At 39.9% G+C, this 15,451-nt stretch overlaps 1 protein-coding gene across 5 annotated transcripts in view; it reads left to right on the top strand.

Annotated features, from left to right (window-relative positions):
• The first annotated feature begins 10 nt into the window (after positions 1 to 10).
• TECPR2 (tectonin beta-propeller repeat containing 2) overlaps positions 11 to 15,451 on the top strand; it is a 41,355-nt gene continuing 25,914 nt past the window's right edge. For 2 of the 5 annotated variants that reach the window (XR_014955774.1, XM_077783955.2), the window contains exons 1-11: positions 11 to 126; positions 2,990 to 3,129; positions 6,156 to 6,454; positions 6,568 to 6,696; positions 7,121 to 7,252; positions 8,037 to 8,194; positions 9,277 to 9,589; positions 10,378 to 10,510; positions 11,817 to 12,248; positions 12,858 to 13,855; positions 15,199 to 15,382. Coding sequence is in view for 4 of the 5 variants with exons in the window: in XM_077783955.2 (XP_077640081.2) it covers positions 6,221 to 6,454; positions 6,568 to 6,696; positions 7,121 to 7,252; positions 8,037 to 8,194; positions 9,277 to 9,589; positions 10,378 to 10,510; positions 11,817 to 12,248; positions 12,858 to 13,855; positions 15,199 to 15,382 (2,713 nt within the window). In the remaining variant the exon portion in view is untranslated. The remainder of the gene's footprint in view (positions 127 to 2,989; positions 3,130 to 6,155; positions 6,455 to 6,567; positions 6,697 to 7,120; positions 7,253 to 8,036; positions 8,195 to 9,276; positions 9,590 to 10,377; positions 10,511 to 11,816; positions 12,249 to 12,857; positions 13,856 to 15,198; positions 15,383 to 15,451) is intronic. The other 3 variants (XM_077783956.2, XM_085580758.1, XM_077783957.2) reach the window with 3 other exon arrangements.

Below are 15,451 nucleotides of genomic sequence, written 5' to 3' on the forward strand. Positions count from 1 at the left end.
GTCCGGCCCCGCCCAGCCCGGCCCCGAGCGGCGCAGGCACCGCGGCCGCCGCCGCTCCGCCGCCTCGGGGCTCGGCGACGCCGCTCCCCGCCGCCCTCCCTGAGCCGCAGCCCGCGCCCCGGAGCGGTGAGTGCAGCGGAGCCGGGGGGACCGCTGAGGGCGGGCCCGCTCCGCTCCCCTCCCCGGGCGCCGCCAGCGGGGCCTGCCGCGGGCGCCTGTTGCGGGCGGCGCTCCGGGCGGCGCTCCGTGAGGGGGCTCGGGGCGGGCTCCGTGAGGGGGCTCGCTGAGGGCTCCGTGAGGGCGCTCGGGGCGGGCTCCGTGAGGGCGCTCGGGGCGGGCTCCGTGAGGGGGCTCGGGGCGGGCTCCGTGAAGGGGCTCGCTGAGGGCTCCGTGAGGGGGCTCGGGGCGGGCTCCGTGAGGGGGCTCGGGGCGGGCTCCGTGAGGGGGCTCGGGGCGGGCTCCGTGAGGGGGCTCGCTGAGGGCTCCGTGAGGGCGCTCGGGGCGGGCTCCGTGAGGGCGCTCGGGGCGGGCTCCGTGAGGGGGCTCGCTGAGGGCTCCGTGAGGGGGCTCGGGGCGGGCTCCGTGAGGGGGCTCGGGGCGGGCTCCGTGAGGGCGCTCGCTGAGGGCTCCGTGAGGGGGCTCGGGGCGGGCTCCGTGAGGGGGCTCGGGGCGGGCTCCGTGAGGGCGCTCGGGGCGGGCTCCGTGAAGGGGCTCGCTGAGGGCTCCGTGAAGGGGCTCGCTGAGGGCTCCGTGAGGGGGCTCGGGGCGGGCTCCGTGAGGGGGCTCGGGGCGGGCTCCGTGACGGGGCTCGGGGCGGGCTCCGTGAGGGGGATCGCTGAGGGCTCCGTGAGGGCGCTCGGGGCGGGCTCCGTGAGGGGGCTCGGGGCGGGCTCCGGCGGGGCTCGGCCGCTGGTACCTGGAGGGGCTGCGGCGCTCTCGCCCTGCCGGGGCTCTGTGTCTGGGCGGTAAATCCGGCATAAGCCGAGGTAAAGCCGGCGGGAAGGCGAGGCAGCCCCGCGGGTGTCCGGCCGGGAGCCGCTGGCTCTGTTCTGTGGCGGGGGCTGCAGCCGCACAGGTGCGAGAAGGCTCCTGCTAGGAAGGAGCGGTTTGAAACATCTGAGTATGTTTCAGTAGAATATGTTTTAGAAATGCATTTGAGGAGGGGGGGTTAAGACAAGGGGGAATAGCTTCACAGTGAAAGAAGGGCAGCTTTATGTTAGATAATAGGAATAAATTCTTCGCTGTGACAGTAGCAAGGTGCTGAAACAGGATGCCCAGAGAAGCTGTGGGTGCTCCATCCTTGGAAGTGTTCATAGTGAGCTGGGATGGAGCTCAGAGTAACCTGGTCTAGTGGAAGGTGTCTCTGCCCATGGCAGGAGGGTTGGAACTGGATGTTCTTTTAAAGTCTCTTCTAACCCAAACCATTCTAGGATTCTGTGAAGTTTTCGTAGGGTGTCACAAGACCATCAGCTGAATTTTCCCATCTCTTCTATAAGCATGTGCAGTAACTGTAGGTTCCCCTTTTCTACCCTTTCCATGTTCTTCACCGAGATTTTTTGTTTTGTTATTTATTTTTTATTATGTCACGGAGGAAAAAGAAACAAACATCATTTGAGCCATATTATAAATGACAAATGTAGTTATTGGCTTTTGCATTTATGTGTTAGGTTTTGCAAGTTATTATTGGTCACAAATATTCTGATATAGTATAATTTGCATTTCTTTTTAACTGCTTTTTGTATAATATAATCTGTCAATTTATGTACGTACCATATAGCTTATATAATAATAGTGTGATAAATATATATTGTGTCTTAGGCCTTAGCATAATATTTAAATAAAAACTATATAATGTTTTTTTTTGTGTAACTAGCTCAGATAATGATGTGAAATAGCTAAGTTGTTTCTCACATTTGTGGACCATCTTATCTGAATGATAGGATAACAGTGATAAGAACCAGGACACAAGAGGAAAAATTTTCTACTGACTCTCTGGTTATTAGGAAGTGTCAAAACAACAGAATGGAGCCTCAAGAAGAAATAAAATATATTGATTTGATCTACAAGATGGCATGCAGACAAGTTAAAACCAAGCAAAAGAGTTCCTAGAATGTGTAAACTCACAGGAATGTTTGAATATGTGCAAACTCTTATGAATATGTGTGTCCCCTGTAATGTTACAGTGTATAATAACATTGTTTAAGCTAACGGTGTGTTTTTGGCATATTGCTAAACACCCCAGCACTGGATATTGTCCCTTTTATCCCTTATTAAACTCTTAAAGTTTCAGAGAGAACGCTCTGTTTCTCACAAGCCAAAAATGCAACATTTCATGAACTGTGTAAAGCCAAGTGTGTGTCAATTGGGTAACCATGACCTTTGTGCAGGATACATGAAGGAGAGCTCCTTTGGCAGGGTTGGGTTTGTGTTCTTTGCTCTGCAGCATTCTGCTGTGAAAAGCTCTGGAGTTGTGACAGTGGGGTAGCCTGCTCTGGGGCTGAACGTGTGAGAAATATTAGAAAAGAAAACTGCTTTCCTCTTTAGCTGGCAGGATCCAGCTGAGAATAGAGACTGTTGATCATATGGGAGTTTGTCTGTGCTCTAAAAAACTTAAATGTAAGTTTTAATGTCAAAGATGTAAAAAAAAAATGAAGCTGTTGTCACTCTAGTACAAAGAGGACCCTTGGGCTGAGAGAGATGCAGTGACAGCTTTAGTTTCCTGCAGTCTGTGGCATATCCTGGCACTGAAGCTTTGGGCACTGCCTGTCTGCTGAACCACAGGATTATCTCTCACTTTAGTTCCCTCTGTTAGGCAGCATTGAGCCTTATTCCAGTTTTTAAGACCAGGAAAAAAAAAAAATTAAAAAGCTACTTTTCAAAGCATGGCCTTGAATGCAATATTTAAGAACTTGAGAAGTCTGAGAGTTGAGAAGGAAGGACTCTGGTGATTGTTTTTAATGTGGTATTTTTCTCCACTTTATCTCTGCAGGACAGCTGCTTAGCACAAGCTGATTTGCTCTATACGTACTTCAGAGTAACTGTGGCTGACATAGACTGAACACATGCATCCAGTTCCAAAATCTGCCTGGGAAAATAGATTATATCTGCTGTTTGCTTTTGATTAATGAGGTAGGAAAAACAGATAACAATTAATCCTAAAACTGTTACAGACTACATGTGATACACAGCTGTCATTAGAGGGATATCAAAGACTTTAGGCTCCAAAGCAGAGAATTGTGGCATTTGTGCAGATGTTTTGCATCTATAGGCCAAATGGTAGATGTTCTAGTCCCTTATACATTTGGTTAGTATGGATAAAATTACCTAATACTACTAGTATTTTTAATAAAAGTATGGCTTTGAGTTATCATTCATATGTTTTTACACAATCAGTAGAAATGTTTTGTTAGTCTGTAAACAACTCAAGATGAAATTAATTTGTGTGCAATGTCAAGCAATTATAGTTAATAAATTTTCCCTTTTTTTGATTGACAGGGTGAATAGGTTATAGAGAACAAAATTTGTTCTTAATTTATTTTTTTGACTACTTTGCCACAGAGTTTGCATATACATTTTATGAAGAGTGAGAATCCTTATCTAACAGCAGAGTTTTAAAATTTTACTTAGTATGTGACAAGAAATAATTCATCCCGTGTTTTTTTGTGGATGGGAAGACAAAACCCTATCAAACTTTCCTTTTTCTGTGTTTAAAAATAAAATGTAAGCTTTCAAAAGATGCATCAGGTAGCAGATAGGGTTATTGTAGAGGAATGAAGAAAAATCTTTTTCTGGATAATAAAAATTTGCATATTTTCATAGCTGGTAATCAGTTACCCTGTGTTTAATAGTTTGGTTGAGCTGGAAGAATAAGTGGTGGAGACTAAGAAAGAGGATGAATTCTGAGGCCTTGGAAGGTCCTCTAGGAACTGAGGAGTGTGAGATGGTTCCAGCTACAAGAGCAGCTTTGGATGCTGACAGATGTAAATTGCAAGAGTCACAAAGGGGACTTAAAAACCAAAATATGTGGAATTCATGAGGCGGTAGCTGGGTAGTGGTAGAAGTTGAGTTTAGACAGAGGAAGAGTAGAAAATGGGAGACTCAGAACAAAGACTGGATTTTATTTCATTAGAGAAAATCAAAAAAAGACCATTGACTAATACAATTACTGAAGTGACAAACCAGCACATTTGGAACAGCAAATGAGACTTTAACAGTGGATTCTTTTTATATTTAGTTAACTATAAATGCTGAAGGAAGGGTTAGGAGACTTAAAATATAGGATAGAAAATCAGTGGTTTGTGAAAATACTGTGGAAGTGTCATGATGTGCTAAGGTTATCTGTTAACTTAGTAAACATCTCTGGAAGGAACTCTTCATTCAGAAATAGTTTGGACACGTGTACCAGCTGGTCTTTATGATATTTCATTAAATACATTGTGACAGGTTGTAAACATTGGAGGAGAGTGGAATTAACTTCTAAACTCTGGCAAGCAATAAAATTTACCACAGTTAGGAACTTCTAACAATTGTAGTAGTTCTAGTGTAGTTATTGGCAGTTTTTGTAGCAGATAAAATATAAGCCAAATAACCAGTCTTTATTCTTGTGGTCTTGTCTATGATGCACATGGGCAATGTCATACAAACACTCCCTTTAGCCTTAGTGCAGTTTTATATTGACAGCAAGTGTTGCGGGGCCAAAGTGTATGTGCTGAATGCTTTTGCACAATAACTGAAACAGCTGGGAAACTGAGACACCAGAGCTTTTCACAGTAATGGAGATATTAAACTAGAACAGCTTTTTTTTTCTAGTTTGATACACACTGCAAGCAATGTATGAAGCTGCCAAACATAAAACATTTTCCATCCTTAGAGAATTAAAAACTAGACACAATAGAACATATCACAAGTTGCAGTAGGAGTACTTCACAGAATAATTGTGAGCATATAGAAGCATTTCTAACTTCAATTTGCAGACTTCTTTTTTATTTTTCTAAGGAAGTTCTAACTCTGCTGATGATAAAAAAAATCTTCAGTGTTAAGATCTTAAACAACCATAAAAAACTGTCCTGTGTACAGATATCCAAAATTCTTGTCTTGGAAAACTGCAAGACTATACCATTGTGTTAACTGGCCTTGCTCATAGCAAAATAAAACAAGAAGTGAAGGGTTCTTTTCATTTCAGTGTTTCAAAGTCACCCATGAGGACAAGCAGCAGCTAATGCTGCAAAATGTTCTTGTCAAGGCTGTAGCGATGAGAAAAATTACTGGGTTTAATTAAATTTTTTGAATATTTTTATGTTCCTCATGATCAGCTTTTTCTGAAGGTGCCAGTGTGTTATTACTGTGATGAGCTCTGACTACGCTGTTTTTCTTGGAGAAGGCAAACAGACTCTTTGTTTCTGTTATTCATAGATAGTCTCCCCTAAGTATATTTACAGTATGGCTCACAAGCATGAAATTATTTTCTTATCCATGAAAGGAAACCTGGACATATGGTACTTTTTTCCTGTTTACTCCTTATCTTTCTAAATTCAGTTGCCACATGGATATTTTCCTGTGTCTGTCAAAATAGGAGTTTTTAAGTTTTTACTCAGCCCTTCCCACATAATTCTAATTGTTTGGTTGCTATTTGAATGTATAGCAGATGTAGCTCTAGCTGAACTGATTCTCAGCTGTGTTTTTTCTTGGGCTGTGGGACATTAAGGAGTGGAGCACAAGTGCTGGTCTGTTGCTTTGATCTTACAGCGCTGTCTGGCACAGGGAGTATCCCATGCTCTTGGCACTGGATTGAGGATAGAGGCTGCAGAAAGATGAAGTACATCACATGGATTGGTCAGTGTCAGAGTCCTTATGGCTTTTTCACTAGGCAGATGAAAAGAAACACTGCATTTCAACTCAACTTTGACAAATTTGCAGATGCAATACAAAGTGGTTATCCCATATTTAGTGGTTACTATACATCTTTATTATGTTAGCTGAACTTACTCTTTTTGGTAAGAAAAGTTTCTTCTAAGAATAGGTTATATTCACTACAAGAGTTTAACTTGCTTTTTCTTTATGCAAAACAAAATCTGAGAATTTTTTTTCTTTTTTTGCTAGATTGTGACTGTCTGTTTACCTTTTACTCTCCACACAAGGTAATGACATGTCTTTAGCTTTTGTCTTTCAGATCTCCTTATGTGGTCATGTAGATGTGTTTATTTCAGCCTTAAAATTGCTGATGCAAATCCTTGCTATGGCATCTGTGGCTTCACCAGTTATATTTAAGGAATTTTGTCCCTTGTATTATCTCCTCAATGCCATTCCTACAAAGATCCAGAAAGGCTTTCGCTCTATTGTGGTTTACCTCACAGCACTTGATACCAATGGAGATTACATTGCTGTGGGAAGCAGCATTGGAATGCTTTATCTCTACTGCAGACACATAAACCAGATGAAAAAATACAATTTTGAGGTAAATACTAACTTTCACTGTTGTCTCTGCTGATGAAGCTGAAATGCTCAGAATTGAGCTCTCTGTTGGTGTCTCATTAACTTGTGAGTTCTTTGTATGGTTTGTTTCAACAGGGGAGGTGTGAATCTATAACTTTTGTAAAGCTATTGAGTTGTTTTGATGATCTGGTTGCTGTTGGTACAGCCTCAGGTCGGGTTGCAGTTTTCCAGCTTGTGTCTTCCTTACCTGGAAGGAACAAACAGGTAAATATTTTCAGTTGCCTAAATCTCTGTGAGGTCTAATATGGCCAGTTCTAGTAGAATGTTACTGTGATCCTTTGTGAGAGTGAAACCCAGCCAATCTTGCCTGATGAAATAGCTGTTATTATGTTTTAGGCTTTGTATGTTAAGCTCATAAAACAGAAATATTAAAACATGCTTTGACAGAAGATGTATTTAATCAAATATGTTTCTGAGAGATTTCTGGTGTGTAATATAATTGGCTGATCTCTTTGGTGGAGTGGGGTTTTGAATTGTTACAGGATTTCTGTGCTAAATAAACTTTAGAAGGACCCACACTTTTGTACTTGATCTTAAGTTTAACCAATTAGGAGCCACTGATTATTAGGCTTTGTGCATCCATTTTCTCTTCAGCTCATTCTTCTATTGCTTTGTTACTGTTTCACAGCTTCGCAGATTTGATGTTGCTGGCATCCACAAAAGCAGCATTACAGCTTTAGCTTGGAGTCCCAATGGAATGAAATTATTCTCTGGAGATGACAAAGGAAAAATTGTCTACTCTGCACTAGACCTAGACCAGGTGAGCGTTTGTTACAGAGACCTTAATTCACATTTGCACTTCCTGAAAGGATGCTTGTATGTTTAAATATTTAGCAGTTACTTAATTGCGTAGTGTTACGTGTTTAGTTGGATGGCTTTATTGGTATGTGTACACTTGGCCCAGTGTGTGCACACCCAGCGAGGCAACCATTGGGTATCTTTCAGAACTGCCTTATCTTTTTTAAAAGGTAATGCATTTTAAAAGAAGTAGTGATCCTTCTCATTTTTCATGAAATAACTATCAAATCTTTCTTCAACTTTCAGCCAGTACTTTCTCTTTTGTTTGGAAGGGGTATTTTTGACTGATGTGGCTCTATTGGTGAAGTACTTCTCCCAGAATTGTTCAGCATCTCAGTCTAGAGTGTAGAATGAAGGTAACATCTGGGTGCTGCTGGCTGAGTTGCATGTTACCAGTAAATGGAATTTTTCTCACATTTTGTTAGTTAATACAGATCTGAGATGTTAACAAATTTAATGCTAACTTGAATTTTTAAATGGGAGAAAAGTTTCTGTTGATTTCAAGAGAAAAGTATTAGCTAATATTACAAGAGACACTACATTTCATAGTGTGTCACACACAATCTTTCTTCTTGCCTATGTAAATTAAGTCCATATTCATTAAGTGAATTTCATGCAACAGGAGTACAAAAGCTTTTTATTTTCTTTTTTTTTCTCTTGGGCTTATAAATTTCTTTGAAGTGTTAGTTACCACCTTGTATTTTTAGGAGGGTTTGACTCTTGTGAATTGTGTGTGTCTTTGAAAGGGTATTTGCAACTCCAGCCTTGTATTGGAAGAGCCATCTTCGATTGTCCAGTTGGATTACAACCAGAAGGTGCTGCTTGTCTCTACTTTACAGAGGACTCTGCTTTTTTACACAGAAGAGAAATCCGTCAACCAAGTTGGAACACAGCCCAGAAAAAAGTAACCCTCATAAAATCCTGATGCGGGCTCATCTATTAATTCTTACATTTCAAAGTGAATTACAGACAGCATGATCTAGGCAGTAAAATTAATAAAACACAGCAGTCTGCTCATAAAAAGCTAGTTACAATAGCTGTGTGTGATCAAACATGAAATGACAATTTTACCTATTTAGAAAGTATGTGGTTGCAAGTCTGTCACGATCATATTTTCAAGCACTATTAGGCAAAAATATTTAGCTGAAAACACTGCCAAACTTCCTCTGCAGTCCCTCTTGGTTTACTGTGACTTGCAGTGAGCAAGCATTGTAATCAAGTCTGTCTAATGGGTGATGTAATATGTGATGCAAAAAGCAAGTCGCCATCCCCGTTTTTCTTATGCACTGAAGTGAGTTAATAGGGAGAATGTATAGTAAGCACTTAAATTTGAGTTAAAGACTAGGAACCTCTTGTGTGGCCTTGATATCTTCTCTTAGGTAATGCCTCTTGGGTAAGGAAAAGGGAACCCGGTCATAGAACAGCATGACTGGATATTTCTCTGAGGAAATTTACCCTTGAAAGAGGCTTTATGATGTTTCGGGTTTCAGGGATATGAATAGTAAGAGGAATATCAAGGCCCATCTTATATGTGAAGGTTTTCTTGGATGATAGTAATGGTGTTTCTGTGAAATGAAGGGTTTAACAGCTGAGGTCTGTTCCATGCTTCTTGCAAGCAAAGGCTGACAGTTTCTTAGCATCAGTTTGTAGTGTTTTGCTTGGCTTTTATTAATTCTGGGAGAAGAAAGAGTGCATAATAGGATGTTTCTGAGATGGACAGAGTGGCATTAAGGCTATGAAAGCTTATTAGGAGGAGTCATTTAACTTGCTTAGTTGATGTAGTGTCTGACATCCAAAGCTAAGGGGAAACTTGTTATTTGGAATTACTGCTCATGTCTCATTGTAACTAAATTTGTACTTCTGACATTTGACTGAATATTTTAATCAAAGACTTGATAATTTGTAGTTGTGAATTTGTGCCATTAGTTTTTATATTGTTCCTAAGTTGAGTATATAGCTTTTAAAATAAATTCTTTTGCATTTTAGCACTGGCAAATTTGGAGCATGTTTTATACCTGGCCTGTGTAAACAGAGTGACTTGACACTATTTGCTGCCAGACCTGGGCTTCGTCTGTGGAAGTCTGATGTTCATGGGACTGTTCAGGCCACGTTCATATTGAAAGATGTATTTGCTGGAGGGATAAAAACTTTTGAACTGTATCCTCGTTTAGAACCACCTGACAGAGGAAGTTACAGCTCTCCAGAGAAACACCTTGGGCTTGTCTCATGCTTTTTCCAAGAAGGATGGGTCCTGACCTGGAATGAATACAGCATCTATTTACTAGATACTGTGAACCAGGTAGATAAATCTTGTGGCTGCATATTTTTTCTTCTGTGTTTTTGTTCATGCTATGCTATGAGGCTCTGTTTTGGTTATACATTCTATGGCTGTGATTTAAATCCCTATATAAAATGAAGAAAATGATTATTTATTGTCTCACGTTGTCATTGCAATGATATACTCACCAACTAACTCACTATGTTGTTTATGAAAATTGCATATATTTAAAGCTTTCAGTTAAGGTGTTAACATCATAAATAATTCTGATGCTTAGTGAAACATATAGAAACCTACAGTCTAGGAATTAGTGCAGAAAGATATTTTAGGCCTATAAAATATGCCGATTTGTCTTCTACCACTGTTGGTGTCTTAAAAAAAGATGTATTACCTTTTATTTGGCATACAGTGAAGTGTTAGCTATTTTGTTGTCTTAAAAATGCATATGAATGCAAACAAGCCAGTATATTTTTGTCTAAATGATATTAAATATTCATACTGTGTTTCCCTTCTGCCACCAAATTGTATATTGCTTAAGTTGTTATATTTAGTTGCCTTTGGTTGGACAAAGAATGGATCTGCAGAATTTAAATTAGTATAAAAATGAAGTTGCATCATGATTAAAGAGTTATTTTCAGTTTCTTTTTTCTTTCTTTCTTTTTTTTTTTTTTTTGATAAGATAAAAATTTTTAGCCTGTATTGTTTATGTTGATTAAAATCCAGTGAATGCTTTTGTTAAGAGTACCATGTTGTGCAAACACTGTGTTAATCTAATGCCAATTATTTCTTTCTCTGCTGACTCTTTACAGGCTTTGATTGGTGGCTTGGAAGGATATGGTGATATTGTGTCTGTGTCCTGTACCAATAACGAGATTTTTCTCTTAAAGGGAGATAGAGACATAATAAGAATTTCCAATAGACCTGAAGGACTGTCATCAATAGGTTTGTATAGATTAGTAAGCTTACTATGTAGAAATTAGTAAATTTAGTGTGTATAAATTAGTGTTTACATCATGGAATATGGTCCTATTGTACTTTCTTAATAACAAAAAGCCAGAACCAACAAAACTGAAACACATTAAACCTCAGACAAATCCCTTCACATTATTGCAAAAACCTGCCAGGTCCTGTAGAGTTACTCATCTGTTTTGATAGGTTATATTTAGAGATCTGGTTTATCTGCTTATCTGAGCTTCTCTTTTGGCTGCAGTGAGAATGAGGGCATTAAGAAATTAAATATGCTTGCCTTTTTTGAGAGTGGGTCAGCATTAACCTAATGAGGCATCTCTAATCTGTGCATTTGAGAGCTCATTCTGAACCATCATGCTGAAGCAGTCTGGATTCCTGATCATGGTTATCACTTCAGGATAAGTCTCAACACCTGAATACTTTGATTCTGTGCCACCTGTCACCAGCCATGTTCCAGGGGAAATCTCAGCCTTCCTAGCAATGAAAAAGAAAGAATTGGCAAATAAATCCAAAGAATGCTCACTAAACTTCCAGAAATAATTTGACTCTTTCATACTTGTTGCCATCTGAGTTAAATATTTATGTTACTAGAGCTCTTTAAAAGGGGCTACTAATCCATTTAAATACTCCATCTCAGCTTTGTTTTAGCAAAATGCTAATAAATATGCTATGAAATCTCATTCAGTGCTGAAGAACTTTCTTGTCATTGCATGTTGGCAATAGCTTTAGTCTTTTAGGCAGGTCTTTACTCACAAACCTCTAGAGACTGTCTATGTTTTAATCTCAACTTTCAAGTATAGTTTGAAAGGAACCTTTAGAAGTGTATTTTCTGCTAATCACTGCAGTGATTTACCTGATAATTTTCCTTGATTTTTTTTAAAGCTACTGAATGTTTGAATGAAGAAGTTAAAGAATATAGGATGGCACTTCAGTATGTGATAGAATTGGATCTTCCAAAGCTGCAGACCTGTACTATTCCTTTTACATAAATTCAAAATTTTGCTACTAGAAGTTTGATACAGGATTTGGGGGAAGTGCTTTCTAAAAGATTAATTTACAGGAAGTTTATAGTGTGCATGTGGGCACACAGGTATTTATTTTTAAATGTTGTTAGCTTAGAAGTTTTTCTTTTCATAAATATTCTTTTCATTCAATACTCTCTGAAATTATGCCCCTATTCATTTGATGCTAGCATTTACACTTGAACTAGTATTTGTAGTTTTATTTTTCTTTTGGACAATTTCAGATGTGAATTCAAAATTGTCAAATCCTTTAACAGATACAAGTCCTAAATTGCTGACCCCGTCATCAGTAGTTTCATCTGTATCATCCAGCCCTTCAGTGGAAACAGAAAAAAAAATGGTTACTTCCCATTCAGTTACTGGTGATAAAACTGGCACTTCTTCTTCAGTGAAAGATGATCTGGAAACTCCAACACTATCAGAGAAAAGTTTTGATAGAGTGGGAGACTTGAGCAATGAAGTCAGGAAAAGGGGCTGCTCTGTAGTAAGCGAATCACGGAGCAGGAGCAGCTCTGTGAACTCTGTGGACAGTGGCTCGAGCTTTATGATGTGTGCAGACCAACTTCCAGAAGCTCAGAGAGAAGGTCAACTTTCTTCACAGCGGTTCAGCACCATCAGCTCTGAAGATTTTGATCAAGAACTTATTGTAAAGCCAATTAAGGTGAAAAAGAAAAAAAAGAAGAAGCAGGGTAGGTGGAGCAGAGATTTCCCTGACACTGCACATTGTTAGAGCACGTTACATGAAAGAGTCCGTGTTTGGTAGGCTTCCTGTATACTGTGGTGTTGTGCTTCTGAAATTGCTGAGGGCTTGTGATGAGCCATTTCTGTTTAAGATGGAAATCTTTAAATGTGATAAATTGATTAAGTCTTTTTAGATGTGTTAGGAGTTTGTTTCTTTTGTTTTGCTTCATGTGAACATGCTTTGAGTTCTAATGTATTCGTTAATGGGACCATACAGTGGACTCTGTATCCAGTTTTATGTTGGAAATGTGTAATATCTATTCATCCTATTCAGAATATTTGGCAGTGTCTTTCTTATCCATCTTCTTTAGTTTGATGAAGTAGTGTGAGTACTCAGTTTTTTAAATTGTTTACTGTATTAAGACTTTTTTTGGCTTTCTATGTATCATTTAATGTTAAAGTTGAAAAATATTCAGTATGGTTAAAATTTAGACTTAGCTTTGTTCTTCTTCCAGTTCTAAAAATATTTTAATTTCTTTCTTGGCACTGGGATTTAATAAATTTTATTAATATTGCTTTTCTCCCTTTTTTTCATGTGTGTGTGTGTGTGATGACAGAAAGTGGAACAAGGAGAAACCACAGCTCTCTGGAAGGCACACCAATTTATGAGCGTCAGCTTTCTGGTGACAGTCCACATTCCTTGAATGCAGACTCCTTTTCCATGACTTCCAGCATAATGAGTGGCAGCATTGATCATTTGAGTACTGGATCTCCAGATCAGGAAAGTATGTTCAGTATGGAGTCCCATACAGTCTTGCAAGAAGATAATGGTTCTGAAACTTTCAGTGTCCTGCAGTCTCCTGAGTCAGCAAATGTACTAATTAATGAAGAAAATGGAGATGTGGCTGATTTACAGAAATTTCCAAACAGTGACAGTGGCATGGGTACTTCAGCTGTTATAGATATTTTGATGTCTGCATCTCCTCTGATGCTCACAGAAGACTTGACAAGCAGTGTTGGTGGTGAATGTAATGGTGGTGTGGTTTCTGCAAGCAATGAATGCTCTCCTGGAAAACTGAGCCAGGAGGAGGAGGAGCAGGATTTTCCTACATTGTGTAAAATAGATGAAGACTTGGATAAAATGAAGCTGCAGGATAATGAAAAATCTTCTGAAGATCCAGACCTTACAGACCAGATGTTTTTGGAATGTGACAGTATACTTGGTGTCCAGACGTCCCTGACACCAAAGGAAAGTGATGAAACTGGTGAGGAAGACCAGCAGCAGCTCTCTCTAATCCACAGTGCTCTGTCAGACCCTTCTGCACTCCAGTGTGACATCTCTGACAATGTTCATTCAGATAACTGTTCCATTTCTGGCTGGAATTTTGAAAGTGCAATCAAAGCTAAATGTAGTACTAGCACTGCTGAAAGGGTAGCAAACACTTATGAAAGTAAGATTGAAAAATCTGCCTCAAGTGATGAAGAGGATATTTATGGACATGGATTACCATATTCATCCTCAGAGACCAGCATGCCTGAAGTTGGTGCTGTGCCTGGTGCACAGGATGTAGCCAAGATAAGCCTAGATGAAATGGTGCTGTTAAAATCTGATCAGGTATTTCTTTTCAGTTTAATTAAAGTATCTTTAACATTAAAAAGAAACAGCTTTTGAAAAGAAACATTCCTGCAATTACTGTCCTTTACATCTTTAGGAGAGCAATTTTTTTTTACTTGATTCAATACACAAGTAAAGTATAAAGCCAAGCAACAGTACGTGTTGTAACTCTTAAAAAATGTGATGTATCTGACTTCAAAGTGGGTGATGTGTTCTTGCAATGCAAAGAAGCTGTTTTGCCTATATTATTCCCAGCTCAACAAAAATGCTGCTAGAAACCCATCCATTATAGAGTGAAGAGTAAAACCCAGTCACGCTCAAAGGCTGCTGCTTGTTTGGATCTCCAGTAGTCCTAATTCTGTATGATGCTGTTCCCAAATTCAGCTGACTTCATTAAGAATTAATGCTAATTATCTCACATGGCTGGCTTCTGCTTAAGGATTATTTTAATTCTAAGTACACAGAATAAGGATTAGTCTTTGCCCCCTAGCCTGCAGTAGTTAGTACTGTTTAAAATGTTGACAGTTTCCTTCTTCTGTTATTCCTCTTTCCTCCATAGTTACTTTGTGAGTAATCCTCATAGATACTATAGAAAATAATTACTAAAGTTAATTGTAAAATCTGCAAAATTGCCAGAATCATTGGGACTTTTAGCAGAAGTCTTAAGAAGGAGATGCAGTTCTTGTAGGGTGGGGAATATTGTTTCTTTTAGATCTGTATTGAGATCAACCAAATATTCATTCATAAAGGTTGAGTTCTAAGTTGATGGTGTCCTACCTACTGACAACTGCAGCCCAAAGTGCAGAAGATTTTTATTTCAGGTTATGGCATTCTTACACTCTGTCATGTTCAGAAACCTCCCCTGGTAATGTATTCAGTGCTTGAGTTCACCTCATGCAAGCAATCAAAATTTAAGAGAGCAGACTAAACCAGATTTCTGCAAGACGTGGTTCCTCTACCATACAGAGAGTACCAGAGTTGGATATTCAGCTGTCTCTGCCCTTCAGCTATCTTGTTGCCTTTGCTCATCACTTCCTAGACAATTAATAATTTCCTGGAGTACAGGCAGACTGTACATTTTTATATATTCCTTCTTTGGATGATGGGGTGGAGGGGTTTATTTTTTTGTGAAACCTGTTGTTTGAGCAGTCTCATTGTGCACATACAGCCTTAGAGAACAGTGGCAGATGTAGTTTTATTTTACACAAGGCAAATTTATTCATTGATTAAAGTACTTAAGTTTAGCTTTTTTAAAATCAGAACGTGGGAGCTGCTGTTCTTATATACACAGTTTTTATGCAGTTTGAGGACACCTGACACTGTTCTGACTCTACAGTTTTTAGTTTGCAGAGAGCTGGATGGGATACTCTGGCCCTGGATATGGCATCCTGAGCCTGGTTGTCTCAGAAAAATACATTTGGTGCCTGGACTACCGAGGCAGCCTGTACTGCAGTCCCCTCCCTGCGGCCGGGCTGCGCTGGCAGAAGTTTGAGGATGGAGTCCAGCAAGTGGCAGTTTCCCCTTCAGGTAGGTTGGCTTCTGCTGCACTGTTGCCTTGTAAATATAAAACTTGGATAGACTTGGGCCTTTTCTTTG

This window comes from Lonchura striata, chromosome 5, assembly GCF_050655825.1.
Source record: "Lonchura striata isolate lonStrDom1 chromosome 5, ASM5065582v1, whole genome shotgun sequence".
NCBI classification, from domain to species: Eukaryota; Metazoa; Chordata; class Aves; order Passeriformes; family Estrildidae; genus Lonchura; species Lonchura striata.